General features: G+C 37.5%; 4 protein-coding genes across 4 annotated transcripts in view; all 4 read right to left on the bottom strand.

The window, feature by feature from the left end:
- Positions 1–434: 434 nt before the first annotated feature.
- foxg1c (forkhead box G1c) lies at positions 435–2,599 on the bottom strand. The gene has a single exon (XM_084409480.1). The coding sequence runs from the start codon at positions 2,099–2,101 to the stop codon at positions 935–937; it is 1,167 nt and encodes a 388-aa protein (XP_084265606.1). The 5' UTR covers positions 2,102–2,599; the 3' UTR covers positions 435–934.
- Positions 2,600–3,320: 721 nt separating this feature from the next.
- On the bottom strand, positions 3,321–6,685 carry pglyrp5 (peptidoglycan recognition protein 5). The gene is made up of 4 exons (XM_084409481.1): positions 6,491–6,685; positions 6,207–6,402; positions 4,634–4,752; positions 3,321–4,439 (listed from the first exon to the last, which is right to left on the bottom strand). Exons 1-4 carry the CDS (start codon positions 6,531–6,533, stop codon positions 4,255–4,257), a joined length of 543 nt encoding a protein of 180 aa, XP_084265607.1. The 5' UTR covers positions 6,534–6,685; the 3' UTR covers positions 3,321–4,254.
- A 5,571-nt stretch (positions 6,686–12,256) lies between these two features.
- Positions 12,257–16,345, bottom strand: polr2i (RNA polymerase II subunit I). The gene is made up of 6 exons (XM_084408749.1): positions 16,192–16,345; positions 16,054–16,108; positions 15,690–15,763; positions 12,980–13,054; positions 12,850–12,901; positions 12,257–12,647 (listed from the first exon to the last, which is right to left on the bottom strand). The coding sequence occupies exons 1-6, from the start codon at positions 16,251–16,253 to the stop codon at positions 12,585–12,587; spliced, it is 381 nt and encodes a 126-aa protein (XP_084264875.1). The 5' UTR covers positions 16,254–16,345; the 3' UTR covers positions 12,257–12,584.
- A 743-nt stretch (positions 16,346–17,088) lies between these two features.
- LOC311290281 (uncharacterized protein) overlaps positions 17,089–17,940 on the bottom strand; it is a 36,676-nt gene continuing 35,824 nt past the window's right edge. Inside the window, exon 10 of the mRNA XM_084408677.1 lies at positions 17,089–17,755. Within this exon, the coding sequence (XP_084264803.1) occupies positions 17,741–17,755 (15 nt within the window). The 3' untranslated portion in view covers positions 17,089–17,740. The remainder of the gene's footprint in view (positions 17,756–17,940) is intronic.

The following is a 17,940-nucleotide window of genomic DNA, read 5'->3' as shown; positions in this document are numbered from 1 at the left end:
ATACACATTTTGAATAAAAGTTGGTAACACTTTACGATAAGGTTTCATTTGTTAACACAAGTAAATTAACAAACATGACCTAAAAATAAGCAATACATTTTTACAGTATTTATTAACCTTTGTTAATGTTACTTAATAAAAATGTCCTTGTTAGTTCAACTTCAAAGTGCACGTTAGCAGATACAATTTTTGTATCTTAAAAATGTATTAGTAAATGTTGAAATTAACATTAGCTAAGATTAATAAATGATGTAGAAGTATTGTTCTTTGTTAGTTCATGTTAACTGATGTATTTGATAATGTTAACAAATGAAACCTTATTGTAAATTACACCTAAATGTTATCACCTGTCTGCAAATTTGAAATTGCAGTATGATATTTCTTTCATAAAACAATTAATAAACAATTAATTGTCATGAACAACAATAGTCTGTTCCTCCAAAACATTTATTTCCTTTGAGTGGATACATGTTTGGGCCAGGTCAAAATTACAGGCCAAGACCTGTAGTAGGCTTCTTCTTAGACAAATATCTACAGTATTAAGATTATGTGAGTGACTGTAAATGCTGAACAACACGAAGACATCTTATGAAAAAGCACCGGACAGAATCATGCAGTTAATCTTTTCTTTTTGGTATCGTACATACAAAGAAAAAACAGCAGACATAAAAAAGAGACATGTGCAGAACAAAACATGATTGTTTCCCTCAGCTATTTCCCTTTTTCAGAAGTGCATTGACTTTCAGATCGGCACGTTTAGTTCAGCCGTCATGTGCATACAAATATTTGCGTAACTCGTTTTTGTGGTGACTAGACTGTAAACTGGATATTACAAAAGAAAACTTGTTTGGCCACAAATATTTGGCCTCACATGAAATTAAATAATGGATAAAAAGATTGCGCATGTCTATACTCTTCAAAAAGCTGAAAATGTTCAGTGCATGGAGCTGGCTGTGTTAAAATGAGGAAAATAACTGGGAATGTCTGAACATAGTCCTCCAATGTATTCAGAAGAAGGAGATGGCTTTCCGGGGAATAACTGTCCAGAAGGAGATGTTTTGGAGAGGTACGATTCCTCCTGCGACCAGGGTGACAGTCCCGCTGTGTGAGGCACCTGGTGAGAGTAAAAGTAACTGGACTGATTGGAAAGTAAATTGAAAGAGCGGGGAGCAGAGAGAGGCAGAGGCACAGAAGCAGATGTGGAGAAGGAGGAGGTGGAGGTCATCTGTTCACAGCCCATTCCGTAATAAGCTGCCTCTTGGGCGGACGGGAGAAGCAGTCTTTCCGCAGCGGGACCGACCGAGCTGAAGTGGCGCGAGCTCTGGGACAGAACCGACGCGGCGTAGTTGTTGTGGTGAGCCGCGGAGCTCGGGTGACGATGCTGGAGCGTCACGAACGGCGGGACGGGCCAGTAAAACGAGCCTGCGAATGCCAGTCCTGCGGTGGCGGCAGTGGAGGATAGCCGTGCGCCTCTCTTCATGGCCAGCTTGGCTCGAGACGCGGCTGTAGACCGGCGCCGGAGTTTTCCAGTGGTTCCGCCGATGAACACGTCATCGCTGGACGGGTCCAGCATCCAGTAGTTGCCTTTTCCCGGGTCGTCGTAGTGGCGCGGGACCTTGACGAAGCACTTGTTGAGGCTCAGGTTGTGCCGGATGGAGTTCTGCCAACCCTGCCTGTTTTCTCGGTAGTACGGGAAGTTGCCCATAATGAACTCATAGATGCCGTTGAGGGTGAGCCGTCGCTCCGGGCTCTGGCGGATGGCCATCATGATAAGCGCGTTATAACTAAACGGAGGCTTATCGGGTTTGCTCTTCTTCTCCGGTGACTGTCCATCTGTTCCTTCGCACTTTTGCTCTCCATCTCCCCCAGACTCTTTTATATCCGGTCTGTTCGCTTCGTTCCGCTTTGAAATCGGCTTGTCTTTTCCGTCATTTGTCTGCTGGTGATGGGAGCGCGCGATGGGTGGCTTTGCGGCACGAGAGCGCGGTGCTTCCGGCGCGGCGCTCGAGTCGCTCCTCGCGCGCTCGTGTCGGAGCAGTAAACTACTGATGCTGAAAGACGACTTGTGGAAAAAACTCACGGGGGTTTTTAGTTCCTCCATGTTTAACAATACAAACACGCTCCTAAAGGTGTCCAACAGGACTTAAAAGTTTCGAAAAAAAACTAGAAAGTGCCCGTCCATTCTTCGGAAACGCTTGCGGAAAAACAAAAAGATCTGATAAGTTTCCGGCACAGCCAATCTCTCTGACTGATCAATGAACTCGAAGGCTCAATTATAACACTTCGAAAGCCGGTGAAACTCAAGCCTCTCACCTGAGACCGCCCTTCTGTTTACACATTCATCTGACTGAATGCCTGTCAGAAGCGAGTGAGGCAAAACGACGTTATGCTAAGGAGTTCTGATATACGACAACACTTGGAGATGTGAGTAAACAAACAGCTTAGGATGGACATGAACCTAATCTCTGGAGGATGAACCCATAGAGGAGCGTGTCCTTCACGGACCGCGCAAAAAAAAAAGAAACACTTTAACGTCTGTAACTCAGTGCTTTTTTTCGCCATGTGCTTCAAACTTTGATAAAATATTCCCATATTTGTCTGCTTCAAACGTTGTTTTGAAATATACTCATTCGTAAACTGTAAATTAATGTCAAGTACAAGGAGTAGGCCTACTGTGGTTACAATCTACCCCATAATCGGTGTGAGTTGGACAACATTAGAAAACATGGACGTTTTAAATTTTGCTCATGAACTTATTTTAGCTAGGCCTACATAATAGATGAAAGGCTAGATGTTAGCTATATATCAAATTAAACAGGAGAAACTGCCTATTCATGTGATACCAGTTCATGCATTGGAATTTTAGGTCAAACTTTATATTAGGTGTCATTAACTGCTATGTAGGCCTACATAAAAATATAGCCTATCTATTTACTTATTGTGTTCATGTTGTAGTGTTAAACGCTGCTGTTACACTTTATTTTAAGGTGTCATTGTTACAGTGTAATTTTATATATTAAAGTACTGAGTAATATTAATTAACAACAGGGTTAGGGTAGGATTATGGTTTGGTTGAGGGTTAGTTGCATGTATGCATAATTTACTGTTATTAGGTGTAAGTACATGTAATGTAACGGACACTGTAAAATAAAGTGTTACCAATGCTGCTATTGTTAAAACATTTAAGTGCATTGAATCAAATTATTAATTTAAATATTAGTACATAGTTAAAGGCGCTTAATATAAAGTGGACCTACATTTTTATTATAAGCAAAATGTTACATTTAAAGAAATTTCTTCAAATTTAAACTATTAGATGTTTAGTGGCATTGTGCAGACAATTTATTTTTCAGTTTAATTAGCTATACTTGTACAAATAATAATTACATGCAGGTTTTTTTAAGTATAAGTAAAGTACAGTAACATGTATGTATACAGTAAGTGCATTGTATCAAATTATTAATTTAAATGATAGTTAAAGACAATATTATATAATGGGACCAAGTTACAGTAAATAATACAAGTACTAAACAACAGATACAGTAAAATAATTACATATTTGTCTAATTATTGCATAATAAGAAGTGCATATAAATTAGAAAGACTACATACAAGTAGGGCAAATAATAAGAAATAAAAGTTTAGTGATAAAAACACAATGACATTAAAACTTCGCTGTTGCTTTTTGGCAGAAATAAAAAATCCTTATCAATGCATGAGCTCACAAGTACATCTCTTTTAGTCTTTAAAATGTATTTGCATTGTTAGCCAGAGTACTAAATTATTGCACGTCACTGTACAGTCCATTTTAATTTTTTTGTGTGTGTGTGTGTGTGTGTGTGTGTGTGTGTCTGTGTGTGTGCAGATAAATTAAAACATACCATAATCATGATTTTGTAGCTTTCAAGTAGTCTAGTCAAGAACATTTTTATTTTAATCAGTAAAATATATCATAAAACCATAAAGGAATGCTAATAGGATTTGTAGGATTGACCAGAGGAATCCTCTTAACATGGATCTCACTAGATAAACAGAAGTTTCAATTTTCTGAATTTCTTTTCTTTTCAGTAGGATCATGTTTGACGACTCTTAATTATGTCGTTCAGAACTGGTTCCAAACTGCTAGAATTTATATGTATCCATTATTTCTCACAAGAGACTTTCACAAGGCACACACAAATAAACCTATCATACACTTTTACATTCACACAGTGCTGCATACACTACAGGGGTTTAATGCAACTTGCGCAGTCATCATTGGTTTCGTAATTGGTCTCTTAGTTTTGGTAGCAGAGCGTATAAATGTTCGCCCGGACACTCAGTCTTTGCCACGTCTCTATGTCCCACAAGCACAAAATTAGGGCGCACATGACCGTGAAGCACTCCAAAGTGCAGCAGTCTCAGCAGAGCAGACAGTGATGCAGAACTGGGCAAATCATCTACAGACAAATAGAAAATACAACATATCTTCTTTATGATGTGTGAACTGTGGTTCAGTACTTCATTACTATGAAATTCTTATGCATGTTGATTTCTCTTTCCATTTACAAAACCACTCAATATCACAATAGTGTAAACAGACAATAAATATAAGATGAAAATGAATGTATAATAGAGGTAGTCGTGTTCTCACCATTGAAGTTACCCATGAAGGCGATGCCAACAGAATATAAGTTGTGTTCCTTTGCATGGGCCCCTACAATCCCCCATCCCCGCCCTTCATACACCACCCCATCTCCAGAGATCAGAAAGCTGGAGGAACACAGAATTGATAATTAATGTATAGACTAGAGGCAGCCCGGTTATGTCAGCAGAATTGAAACCGGACAAAACATGCCTTTTTATAGAAAGATGAAAATATGTGATTATAAAAAAAAACAGGACAGTCATCATAAGGGTCTACAGGGCACCTTTTTGTTTTATGGTTTTCTTGTCACATGGCTAAAAGTGGCTTCCTGCATGTTGGTTACACCTCCCTGACTTAGATTTGGTGAAAATATATATATATATTTTTTTATAATAATTAATAATCTATTAATTCGATTTTTCGACCCCCCCCCCCCCCCCCTAAATTCAATCACTGCCCAAATAAAAGGGAACATTCTCAGAACTTTAGCTACTGTGCTGGTAAGGTTCTCTCAAAGTTATGAAAGTTATCAGAGTTCTTCCAGTAACATTAAAATAACGTTTGTTTAAAGGTAATAACGTTGGCGCCAAAAACATTATTTACACATTGTTCATGGAACTATTTTTTTTCTGAAACATTTTAGTTGGACGCTATCTAAGGTTTTTTTTTTTTTTTTTTATGATATCGCTAGCCTCAGCATAATTGCCTAAGTCATTTTTTGGCCACATTATGATATCTGCCTAACTTTACTGTCCTACCACTGATGCAAAACTTGTCTTGTTTTCCAAAAACATTGAAATATGACTTTCAAGGCTAACGATATTTGTGGCTACGGCAATTATGCTATGAGGCTAACGATGTTTGTTTCAGAATGTCCAGAGAACATTCAAACGTACCAATCATAATGTTTGCAAAATGGTCAAATGGAATGTTCTTTTACCGTTCGTAGGCTATAACACGTTTTAAAACGATTAAAAAACTGGACGTTTTGAACAGTCAGGCAACATTTCATATCTTAATGGGAACGTTAGCAAAAAAATATATATTTTTGTTAGCTGGGTGATATAACCTGACAGTTAGGCTACACCACCAAGACATTTTAGTTGCACTTTATTTTACAGTAGGAAAGCTGCTTACTATGGGCAGTTAATATAATGTAACTATATGGGTAGGCCTATAGGTTCACGGTTAGTTATTACCCAGTTATTGTAATTACTGTAACATAGCCTAGGAACTTAGGAAGTAGGCTACATGGGGAACAGGACTGTAAAATAAAGTGCTACCCAAAAAATAATTCAGAAAATTAAACGTGTTCATCATAGAAAGCGTCCTACAGTGTTTTGTTTTGTTTGTTTGTTTTAGTTTAAATCGCATTTAAATTGTCTGACCGGGACAAAAAAGAGTCACGTCATTGATCCATACCATGCTAAATTTATTCATGAATCCATGGAATTACCATTTGACGTCCAAACAAAGTTTATACAAGCCTAGTTCTGCAAAACAATTACAAGCATTTGTATTTATTAGATACGTAATAAACGTGTGGTCAGAAGTTAAATGTAGTGTTCTAACATCTTACTTATAACCGATATCGTCGAAGCTCCTCTCCTGCATGTGCATGCGCTGGATGTGCGCGAGCTGAGAGACGCTATCGCGCGGACGCGAGCAATACCGGAGCGCCGTGTGGTGAACGATCACATTCTGTGCGGGACTCTTCAGCGCTGTCCGGTCTCGAGGATCCACTGCGTTCCAAGCACGACGACACACTACAGCCACTGCGAAACAACAGTGTGATCAGATCAAAATGCTAGAAATTACATATAAATAGCGTGCGCGCGATCGCTTGTGGATGATTGCTCTCACCCGAGTTCATGTCCACGGTTTCTCCAGATGTGTGTCCGTCCATATCAGCGACAAACGTTTCTTTCAACAGCCGGCGAATGTAGGCTACATGACTTGCAAACTGACAAGTTTATTAGCTTTGACTGACAGGGAGGTACAAACGTGTTGTTGATACTTCCGCGTACTTTCCTGTCTCGTGCAAAAAATTCTGGTCGCGAGTCCTGCAACAACATGAAGAAATTAGCCTATGCTGCACGGGCTTTTTATAGATCACTATGGAAATGCCGCTATGAAAGAATGGTGATATTTTCCATTGCAAAACTAACAGAAGTGCATGGCAGCTTGGCATGAAAAGAGGCAGTTACACTTGCATATACACAACAATTACACAATCTGTGAACATGGTGAGAACAAGTCAAACCTTGTGATTATCCTCTTTTTAATTATAACTTCATTTGTAGTATAGCCTACATACTGTGACCCCAAAAGTGTGAATTCCGTTGTATTACATTTAAAGGGATAATTCATCCAAAATGTCATCTTTTGCTAACCCTCGTGCAAAAAATATAAATAAATACTAATATATATAGCCTATATATATATATTATAATATATATATATGTTTTGTCAATTCAACTTAGAAAATGTATACTTCATGTGGTAACATCTAAAATAACTGGTTTTGTTGAAATTAATACATTATTTAAGATTACTGATTAATCAACCAACCTGAAAAAAAAACAATCCAGGAAGCATATAATCTGATTTCTCCAGCTAGGCAAAATTACTTACAGTTTTTCTCAATTGCTAAAACACTAAAACTCATTGGCTGAACAAAGTTCTCAGTTGCCTGAATTCATTTAGCTAATTCTGCAGTCTGTTGTCCATACCTTAAACCATTTCACATGTTAAAACACAATTTGCAGATCTCACTAAGACTTTTCAGCAAAACTCTAAACACATTCTCATTCTCAAAACACAGTCTGCACTCTAATGCACGTCATCCACACTGGTAAACGTAAACACAAGTATAGCAACAATCAAATACAAACAGAGAACACATGTCATTGATTGAACACAACCACTCAAAACCGATTTAACCTGTTTCAAATGATGTGACACAACCAATATAAGCCAGTTCAGAGAGCAAACAGGTTGTTGAAGGTGGGAAGGAGAAAGTCTGAGAATGGATAGAAGAAAACAATGTGAGAGGATAAGGACGAGTGCGAGGTGGGCGACGAGGAGGAGGAGGAGGGCAAGAAAGAGGAAGAGGAGGAGGAGGAGGAGGAGGGCAAGAAAGAGGAAGAGGAGGAGGAGGAGGGCAAGAAAGAGGAAGAGAGGGAGGAGGGCAAGAAAGGAGGAGGGACAATATTGCTTGTGATGTCGACGAAGTGCTCTGGCCTGACCCAGCCCAAAGACAAGAAGAAGCACACTGATCACATGGTTACTCCTTTGATTTTTGTCCCTGTTAGTATTGTATACTGTAGTACAGTGCATTGTAGGCTGTATACTGTACAATGAACAAATTGTATGGCCCTGAACATTGTGCTTTCCATTTGTTAACAGTACTGACTGCTCGATAGATTTTGACTGACTGCTCGATAGATTTTGACTGGTTGCAGGTTCATATCAACAAAGAACAAGAATTACAGTATCACAAAGACAAGTTTGTGAGATTCAGGGTACAGGGTAAAAATTGCAGAGTAGTCATTTCTGATCAGTTTTGAGCTACTATGATAGAACATGTTTTCGTTCATCAAAAGACAATGACGGAAAAATATGAAATTTGTTTAGAGATTAAAAATGTACTTCTCCCTGAGAACTATATGTTTTGAACAATGTGTTTTCTATTTTTTGGTGTATTGTTTACTGACTGCTTGATAGTGTATATCATTTTGTGTAGGATTTGAGAGCAGTGTTTGATTTTGAACACAGGTAAAACTGTTTTGAGGCGAAAGTTTCATTTTGCGAGAGGAGTCAGAGGTTTTGTAAATAGTGCTTGAAGATGAGGTTTTGTGTTTAATGTTTTCAGACAATGGAGCAAGGTTTCAGAAATAGTGTTTTAGCAATTGAGAAAAACTGTAATAACTTTGATATCTTTTTATTTATTTAATTTTTATATATATATGATGAAAGTCCTTTTTCACCTTGATGTAAATACACTCAAAAATGTATTTCTTAATTTAATTTAAGAATTTTTACCCACAACTTAATTTAGTTCATTCAAAATAAATCAGTTTAGTTTGGTCAACACAATTTAGTTGCTTTAGGTCGAATTAATTTAAAGCCTTAATCTTTAAGCCAGTAGTGTTATCCATCATTATACACAATGTACAGTAAATAATGAACTGGTAAGAATTGAAATATAAGTACTGATACTGGTATAGAACTTTGAGTGTCCACAGGTGCTACTCTTCAGCACAACTGTAGCCACAAAATTCAATAACAGAAACGCCTCTAAATGTCCAACATAACTGAACATTAAAGATTAACATGAACTATTTTCCCATTCCTGAAAAACACATAAAATAACACTTAATCCCCAAATTTACTCTCCCAGTGCATACCCTTGCAGCGTGCTGGGAAGTACAGAGCCACTGCCCAGTTAGTTTCACTCAAATTAATTAAATATACTTCGCTTTTAAATATATTGGGTGGATTGAACACAATAAATTAAGTTGTGACGAAATGTTAAATTGTGTTACTTTAGCTCATTTTAATTAAACTTAATTTTTTTGAGTGTATATTTGTTTTATAACATCAATTGTGATTTTCACTTTGACGCAACGTGTAATAACCACAAATCACAATTTCACATTGAAGCAAAATCCGCCGTTCAGCAAGGAGCAGCCAAACGCTAACCTTTTCCTCTTCTTTGTACTTCAGAACAGAATGTCATGTAGCTCGCCCCTTCCGTAAAACCCCGCTGGACCTCTAGGTTGAAAAATCGTCAATGCAAGTGAATGTGAGAAAATAATTATTTTCTGGTCCCGTTTGAATTGTGCCATGCCCATGAATGTGAACATATGTTGTCTGTGAATTTTTTATATAATCTTTCATGTTACGAGTTTGACAGTATATGGTATGATTCTTCGGCTAGCAGTTGTGGAAAAGACATAACGAGAAAGACTACATGTCGCCTATGTGACGTCACCCCATAAAGTTGACTTACCCGTGGTTTTCGCCAACCTCAACGATTTTGTCCTCTCCCTGAAAGAAGGCGGTGAAGTGCACCAAAGACACAGTCATGTTTAGCGGGATCCGTGAGCTAGTGTCCGTGTGCGAATGGTGGTGACGTTTCAAACGCGTCGAAAGCAGCGAAGAGTTGTAGTCCACAAAGTGCTCTCACACAAAGTCTAACCGTATGAAACTTCTACCCGCTAAATTGTAGCATTCTTCACACGAAAGATTATATAAAAAATTCACAGACAAGTCAACATATGTTCACATTCATGGCACAATTCAAACGGGACCAGAAAATAATTATTTTCTCCCATTCACTTGCATTGACGATTTTTCAACCTAGAGGTCCAGCGGGGTTAGCGAAGGGGTCTGGTGCAGTCGTAGTGCGCATGTGTCAAATATGTTCATCCTGAGCTTTATTGGAAATTGTATATTGGGTCAGTAACTCAATTAAGTTAAAACAGCATTCCCTTGTTTTATGTTACCTAAACCTGATTGAATTAGGTAACAGTAACCACCGCACGTTCACTTTTTACAGTGTGTAGTTCCAAATCTGTAGGATCTTTCTTCTGCGGAACACAACAAAAAAGTAGTTTGAAAAATGTTGGTAACCAAACAGTTTTAGTTACCATAGACTCCATTGTATGATGAACAAAGTTGTAGACAGACAGCCACAGAGCACAGCAAATAACCAGCTGCAGCCTTTTACAGTACCTCCTGAACCAAAACAACGAGCTCATGCTGCTTCGTAACCGTAATTACAAGATGGCAACCCGTGATTTTTCTATGTCAACACTCAACGCAGAAATTAATCTGCAGCAGTCAGGTGGTACAAGTAAGTTGCAAGCAAGTTGTTTACCTTCATTATTATTGTAATATTATGTGGTTTGAGACATGAGGTAGTTTAACACTGTTTCTTGTGACACTTTGCAGACTCGGCTATGTGCGTTCATGTGTTTTGAAGGAGGAGTGGTTTTGGAGACGCTCAGAGTGAAGCGCACTGTTCACACTGCTCATGATTCATGTCTCAGAGCAGCTCAGTTCACAGTTAATGCTGCGAGCTCCATCACTTGACTACTCCTGTGTATCAAGTTGCAAACTTTTAGTTTTTTTACATTGATGTTATATTTGTAGCAACTTTGCACTTTGAGCTATATTCTTGAGTATTGTGTGTGTATGTTTCATCAGGGCTGGACTGGGACAAATAAATCGGCGCTGGCATTTTTTTTACATAGTTTACAAAATAAAACAATACTCTTTGAAATCATAATTGTATTGCATTACGTTGTTTTAAACCCCAAATCTTTTACTTAAAACATTCTTGATTAACATTTATTCAGGTATTTGTAATATGCAGTGCCATTGTTAAAAAAATAAAAAACAATTAAGTGTAGCCAACTACTTCTACAGAAGTGTAACTTGATCTTAACTACTTTAACTTATTAGTAGCTAGTCAAACTAGTTTCAGAGTAGCTTCCCCAACACCGGAAGGGAGGGTGGGATCAAATCCTTTCAAATCTAGCTTGTGTGTGAAACGTGCCACTCTGAAACACTGAGAAAACCAATCATCAGCAGCTTGTGTGTAAAAGAACACACCGCTCAAATATTAATTAAATCACAGCCTATGTGATTTGATAATCACACTGAACCATATCACAATTTAGGTTTAACTCTAAACCACCATGGAATAAACGGTATCTGTTATCAAAATCTCTGGTCCTATTATGCTTTTCCACTTTAGTTAGTGTGTAATGTTGCTGTTTGAGCATATAAAAGATCTGCAAGATTACAAGGCTCAGTCTACTCCAAAGGGAGATATTTTAACAAAATCCCCTTTTCAACAACTACTGTACAACGAACGGCTCGTTTTGACTACAACGCGATTTTTCCGGATCTTATGAAGTCATAATGTTACTCATTTAAATAATCCCCGCCCACGGAATACGCAAAAAAGGGGACGAGGCCTGGTTGAGCTGCATTAGAGTTAAAATGTATTTTAAACACTGTTCCTGAACATTATAATCCCAACATTTATCTGTGTGCTGCACATTTTATGGAGAACAGTTTGTTTTGTTGCTATTGTAAGATGGTTCACCTCTCCTTAGGAAAATTAACCATGGTTTTGTGATCGATTACTGTTCGTAATACCTTAGTTTTCCGACAAATATCATTATTAAATGGTGGATAACATCTATAATGTATAAGAAAATTTCAAAAAACACATCACTCAAATGTCCTGTGAAATCCGTGCTAGCTAATCTCGTGCGTTAACATAGTCAGGGTCTGAATCTGGCTCGAATTGGTTTGAAATTGATGCCATCATTAATATATCTAGAGCAGAACTTGCAGTTATGGAGAGATGGGACATTTTCCAAACACCCGCTAACCAGTGCCAATCACAACACACTGGGACAGCTAACCAATCACAGCACATTTCAGATTTCGAAGGAAGGGCTTCATCGAAATCAGCATGTTCGAGCCAGACTGGGAATGCATTTTGAAAATTCAAGCATGAAAACACCCTAAAAACAAAATCAAGACTTTGTAAAAGGGCATAATAGGATCCCTATAAAACTAGTACTTTAAAAAAAATAAAAACTCAACTCAGTTTTTGTAATATTTTATTACAAACCTTCAAAAAATACAGTGTGAAATATTAAAACGAGAAACTATAAAGATCCTTGAGGGAAAAAAAGTCTCGGACTTCATGCTGGTGTTTGTGCACCAGTCTCACGCTCAGAGGGAAAATTTAAAATTAAACACTAGTTTATTCACAAATGCATCAGTGACCTACAGTCGGGTCACTGACCAGACATGTCCGCTCCACATCATATGTCCCCTAACCTGAGAAATAATGTGTAGGAATGGAGCAGTAGTGAGACGGGAACGCAGAGCACGTCCTCATCTTTTGACAGTCATGGCTTTATCCTTCTCATTCAGTCCATCTGTGGCCGCAGTGTGGGGCGGTGCAGACATAGTAAAGCCTCATGGCGTCCTGCATTCAGAAAATCAAAACGCACCTTAAGTTTCAGTTTTTTCAGTAGGTATTATTTAATATTGCTGTAATTAAAATTAACAGAGCTATTTATATTACTTATAGTCTGTTTAAAAACACCAACATATAAGCATTTTTAAACTTAATTCCAGTCACAAAATCTGTCACGTGGATTCAGTGTATAATGTGCATGAAAGATTACCTCAGCCTTCATGCTGTGAGACTGGAAGAACACCGCCTCCTTGTGGCCACACCTAAAAAAAAGATTCATTTTAAAATGGCCATCATATTATTAATATACATGTACATCACAAAACATATTTATCACTCACTTTGGGCATGGGTGGTCCTCCGTCCGAGGCAGTGTTGGATCTTGGGCCACGTCTGCGATAATCTGAGTCAGTTCACTTGCAGAGAAGAGGGACGAGACAAGGTTAGAAGTGTCCAGAAAAATCTCTTCAGCCGATAAACATTATAGATCAACTGAATCAGAGTTGATGAGTGTGGTAGGTGGAGCATTTGTGCTTTGGATAGGCTATTTAAGTATATATTATTCTTATTTTATCCACATTAGCTCTGAAGTCTCTGCAGTCCTGTCACTGTCACAAAGCCAAAGTCATTCCACGTGCATATAGACACATTAAGTCCAGTTTAGTACAAGTGACACCTGTGCATCCTCCAGTAGCGGTGTTAACTTTAAGTGGCATGGCATCTAAACACACAAGGAAGCCATCAGCACATGTCCACGTTGAGAGGCACATCCGGTTGTAGTGTCATGTGCCAGTGGAAATGAAAGAAATGGTGGCACCTCCAATATCATGTTATGTTATATAGTTTATCTGTACAAGAACCATTAGGCTTCTCCATACTGTAATGTTTTATCTGTCTTGTGTCCCATTGTAAGTATTATTACAGACTGACTTTGTAATATGTGCATATACTGTAATAGGTTCATATAATTATTATTAGGGGTGGGGGAATTGATACAGCATAGTATCGCGATATTTTGCGTGGGGATATTGTATCGATACACGGAAGCCAAGTATCGATATCTTCAGGGAGTGCATTTCGGCAATTAAGAGTAATGTGCATAAGTTTACCCTAAGAGGTGAGCTTATAATGCAGGAAATAATAATAATTAGATTTTTTTTTTTTTTCAGGCTGTAATTTTATAAACAGCACATATCTCAGTACAGGAAGCATGTTCTTGCATATTTCTGAACACACCGCTCGGCCCACGTTAATTCGACATGCAAATGCAAGCCGTAAAATGTTTCTAATGCTATGAGAGGGTGAAGAATCATCATTACCTGGGAGTTCACCTGTTACATACGGTCGGTGATACTGGTTATATACTCTCTTGAAATCGAACTGTCTTACGTTTTTGTGTAGGCTATTTCACAACGAAAATAACTCCATAGCGCTATCTAGTGTCCAAGTTATACGCTGTTAATGGCTAATTTATGAATTATCCTATAACAATACAAATATGATTTAGCACAATTACATTTCATAACTGAATACTGTCACCTTCTACTTGTTGATTAGGGTTTTAGTAAGGTCTTCGTTCTTTCTAAAACTGCTTAAAACAACATTTATTGTAAAAACAAATAGATTTAGATGCATGTGAAAACATTAAAATATTTTAGTAAACATTAGTAAAACTAATTAGTAAAACTAATTTCTACTAAAAAATATTTCGAAAATACAAGGAAAAATATTGAAGGAAAGGGACGAAATAAGATTGATATGAAGATGTGAAACTGATAGACAGAACTTTATCTTATTAAATAAAAATGATCTGAATAAAGTTGTATTGTGGCTTAAGTGTTGAAATAATATTGATTGGATAGTTGTGGTTTGCTATAGAGCTGGTAAGTCCCGCCCATCCGTAAAACCCCACTGGACCTCTAGATTGAAAAATCGTCAATGCAAGTGAATGTGAGAAAATAATCATTTTCTGGTCCCGTTTGAATTGTGCCATGAATGTGAACATATGTTGTCTGTGAATTTTTTATATAATTTTTCATGTTACGAGTTTGACAGTATATTGTACGATTCTTTGGCTAGCAGTTGTGGAAAAGACATAACGAGAAAGACTACATGTCGCCTAGGCCTATGTGACGTCACCCCATAACACATTTTCCCTCCACTTGTCAAATCACGGTGCTAATGCTGCGATAATCTATGGAGACAGATCGAGATGCCTGTGTGTTTTGTACCCAAATGAGCTGTTCTTTCTTCAGATTCCCGTCTGATGTAAAAACTAGGAATCGCTGGATAAAACGGATGTTGTAGTCCACAAAGTGCTCTCACACAAAGTCTAACCGTATCAAACTTCTACCCGCTAAATTGTAGCATTCTTCACACGAAAAATGATATTAAAAATTCACAGACAACATATGTTCACATTCATGGCAAAATTAAAACGGGACCAGAAAATAATTATTTTCTCACATTCACTTGCATTGATGATTTTTCAACCTAGAGGTCCAGTGGGGTTAGCGGAAGGGGCGGGACTTACCAGCTCTATAGCTGTGATCTCATGTGACGTGAGTGACAGTTTGTCCCGCCCTCACGCCAGTAAACAGATCATCAGAGAAAAAAAAGTTACTTTGATTGGAGATAAGGGCATATGAATTTACAACAAAAAACTATGTTCACTAATAAAGCATTTATAAAATACAGCAATATTCCGTTAAAAAACAACAACTGTCAATTCTGTTTTCATAGTAACTTGAATGAATACTTCCACTATAGGTGTTTTTCCACTGGATGGTACGGCTCACTTAAATAGTAGCTACCACCTATTTATAGTGTTTTTCACTGCAAGACGAAGAAGTTTGTTATTTCGTGTCGCATATCCAATGACGCTGGTAGTGCCGATTCTCTCTGGCCAATCAGTGATATGATGAGGAACCACTAAAAGTGCCGATGGCTCCTTGCGAAAGATGCCATGTCACTTGTTAATAATACTAATGCCAATACCTTTCGCAACTTCTATGTAAAAAAAAAAACAAAACAAAATAGCAAGACACTCACTCGACCTCATGGGTGATTTTGTTCACATAGATGCAGCTGTTGTCGGCTTCCTGTTGATAGTCACAGTTTCTGCACTGAAAACATACATGAACACACACAAGTAAGGGACTGTTCTGTCAGTTTGAACACTAACATTACCACTCTGTTAAACCTCTTATACAGTTTTCTGTGAACACCTCTTCTCAAAAGTTAGCTTAATGCATTCCAAATCATTAAAAGTTAGTTATATCAAATCTGTTAATTAAATCAAACTGTAAATATATCTGAGTCAATCGACGTAAAACAAACTCATTGATTAAACAACACTCTACCTTGGATTAAATATCTAACGTTATTCGTGTAACGTTAACAAAAAAGAACTTACCGCATAGAGCAGAATGCGGTTTTCTTTATCCTCTTTAGGATACAACATGTTATTACTGTGGATGGAGAGAGAGATTCATATTTGAGCCGCTATTGCCATCAAAACAAACACGCGTAAACTCATCTAACTTAAACTCACCACTCCTGACAGAACCTGATGCCCACAAAACCAGGCTCATAATTGCCGCCTTCCAAATCCATGATAAAGTTACTGTAGCTCTGTATTAAAGTGTACAGAGCTAATAATGAGGACAAATCCACCTCCACTCGAAGTAGAAATGAATGGAAATAGTTTGTGCGCATGCGTGACCTTAACTTTGTGCTGCGTGAATAAATCACAGCGACTCCTTGTGGCGGCGGACAAAACAAACAATGATTTATCCGGGGAGACTGTGTATTTTCTGTTTAATTCATTCTGATGTGTTTTATCTTTCTCAATAAATATTGTTATTATTCGTTTTGACATAGGTGCCTAATACCTAAAGATGTCATAACTGGCATGCATATACATCTATTACAGTTGATAACTTATACAACTTTGACGGATAAAGTTGCGAGAAAAATACTAGGCTACTACTTCTCTCTCATTTTTCACGGAAACCCACTGTAATGAACACAATACATGTTTATTCTGTTTCTGCATAATTCTGTAACAGGACAAAAAAAACATGTTCAGAAGAACAGTTCTGAATAAGATAAAAGATTTAAATAAAAAGTAATAAAATCAAATTTGCTATATCAAATATAATTTTATTTAGAAGGACCTAATGGATGGTTTTAGAAAAAGTCAAGTACTCTAAGTAAGGTCTATTGGCTTAAAAGATATTGACAATTGATCATTTTGGTGGTGACAAACAGATCTGCAATATGTTAGGCGGTTTGTTACAAGACGTTTGTTATTGATTAGTTTTGCCTGTGTATTACGGTTTATGGTATTTTACTATTTTGCACCATTATATTTTGGAGCCATACAACCAGTCATTCCTTATTAAATGTAAGCAAGACAAAACAAATTCTACATTACGCAGTCAAACTTCATGTTTGGATTCACTTTATTTTGAGAGGTACCATGACAGAGGCAAAAGTAAAACAGGCGATTAGCCTGTGGATGGCAAATCCATAGAAATGAATACAACAGTGCAGTATCATTCTTGGCCATAGGGTGGAGACAAAACCAAATGTAGCAGAAAAAATATCCACGAGTCTGCTCTGCTCTCCACATGACAGGCAGACACGCACAGGGACACACAAATAAATGCTTATAACTTTTCCCACATTATTCTGTAAATATTCTGTTCCGGAAGAAAAAAAAAACACAAACAAGGACTCACATTTTGTCAGGAAAGATGAGAAAGGAGAAGGAAACGGAAGAAGCACTAAAGAAGAACAAACATCCTTATGTTATTTCAAGCTCCCAATAGTGACAAAAAAAATAAGATCCCATCCAGAACCCCTAAGCACCACTGACAAATACATGCTTCATAATCCATGAGTCTGTTGTGCGCTCACATTTGGTAATGCATATTTGGTAATGCATTAATTTGGTAATGCATTCGAACACAATTCAGACTTAAAAGAGGATGATTCCCAAAAAAACTGGCGACAAACTGAAAACATGGTGAAATAGTTTGAAAAAACATTCTTGTGTAAACCAGTAACATACTTTCAATATCCTCCAGACAGATGCATTACTTTGTTTTCCCCTAGAAATGATCAAATGAGACAGTTATTACAGATAGTTATTCTTCATGAATTAATTTACATTTTTTATGACATTTCAAGCAAATACAGAGTCCCCAAAAATTATTTGAAGCCTTATGACTAAAAAAGTGTTGCAAAAATAAAGAGATCATAGCATCATTTGTTTACACATTTATACAGGCATTAC

Source organism: Rutilus rutilus (assembly GCF_951802725.1).
Source record: "Rutilus rutilus genome assembly, chromosome: 5".
Taxonomy (NCBI): Eukaryota; Metazoa; Chordata; class Actinopteri; order Cypriniformes; family Leuciscidae; genus Rutilus; species Rutilus rutilus.
Note: the sequence above shows the minus strand (reverse complement) of the source record. Positions and strands in the feature narration are given on the sequence as shown.

What these genes read in the sequence shown, in the direction of transcription:
- foxg1c (XM_084409480.1), bottom strand. Translation starts at nt 2,101, where the DNA reads ATGGAGGAACTAAAAACCCCCGTGAGTTTTTTCCACAAGTCGTCTTTC.
- pglyrp5 (XM_084409481.1), bottom strand. Translation starts at nt 6,533, where the DNA reads ATGGACGGACACACATCTGGAGAAACCGTGGACATGAACTCGG. An exon ending in TTCGACGATATCGGTTATAA is followed by an intron (nt 4,753 to 6,206) that starts GTAAGATGTTAG and finishes GTGTTCCTCCAG; the next exon opens with CTTTCTGATCTCTGGAGATG. An exon ending in CTTCATGGGTAACTTCAATG is followed by an intron (nt 4,440 to 4,633) that starts GTGAGAACACGA and finishes ATTTGTCTGTAG; the next exon opens with ATGATTTGCCCAGTTCTGCA.
- polr2i (XM_084408749.1), bottom strand. Translation starts at nt 16,253, where the DNA reads ATGGATTTGGAAGGCGGCAATTATGAGCCTGGTTTTGTGGGCATCAGG. An exon ending in GAGGACCACCCATGCCCAAA is followed by an intron (nt 12,902 to 12,979) that starts GTGAGTGATAAA and finishes TCTTTTTTTTAG; the next exon opens with GTGTGGCCACAAGGAGGCGG. An exon ending in CTCACAGCATGAAGGCTGAG is followed by an intron (nt 12,648 to 12,849) that starts GTAATCTTTCAT and finishes TTCTGAATGCAG; the next exon opens with GACGCCATGAGGCTTTACTA.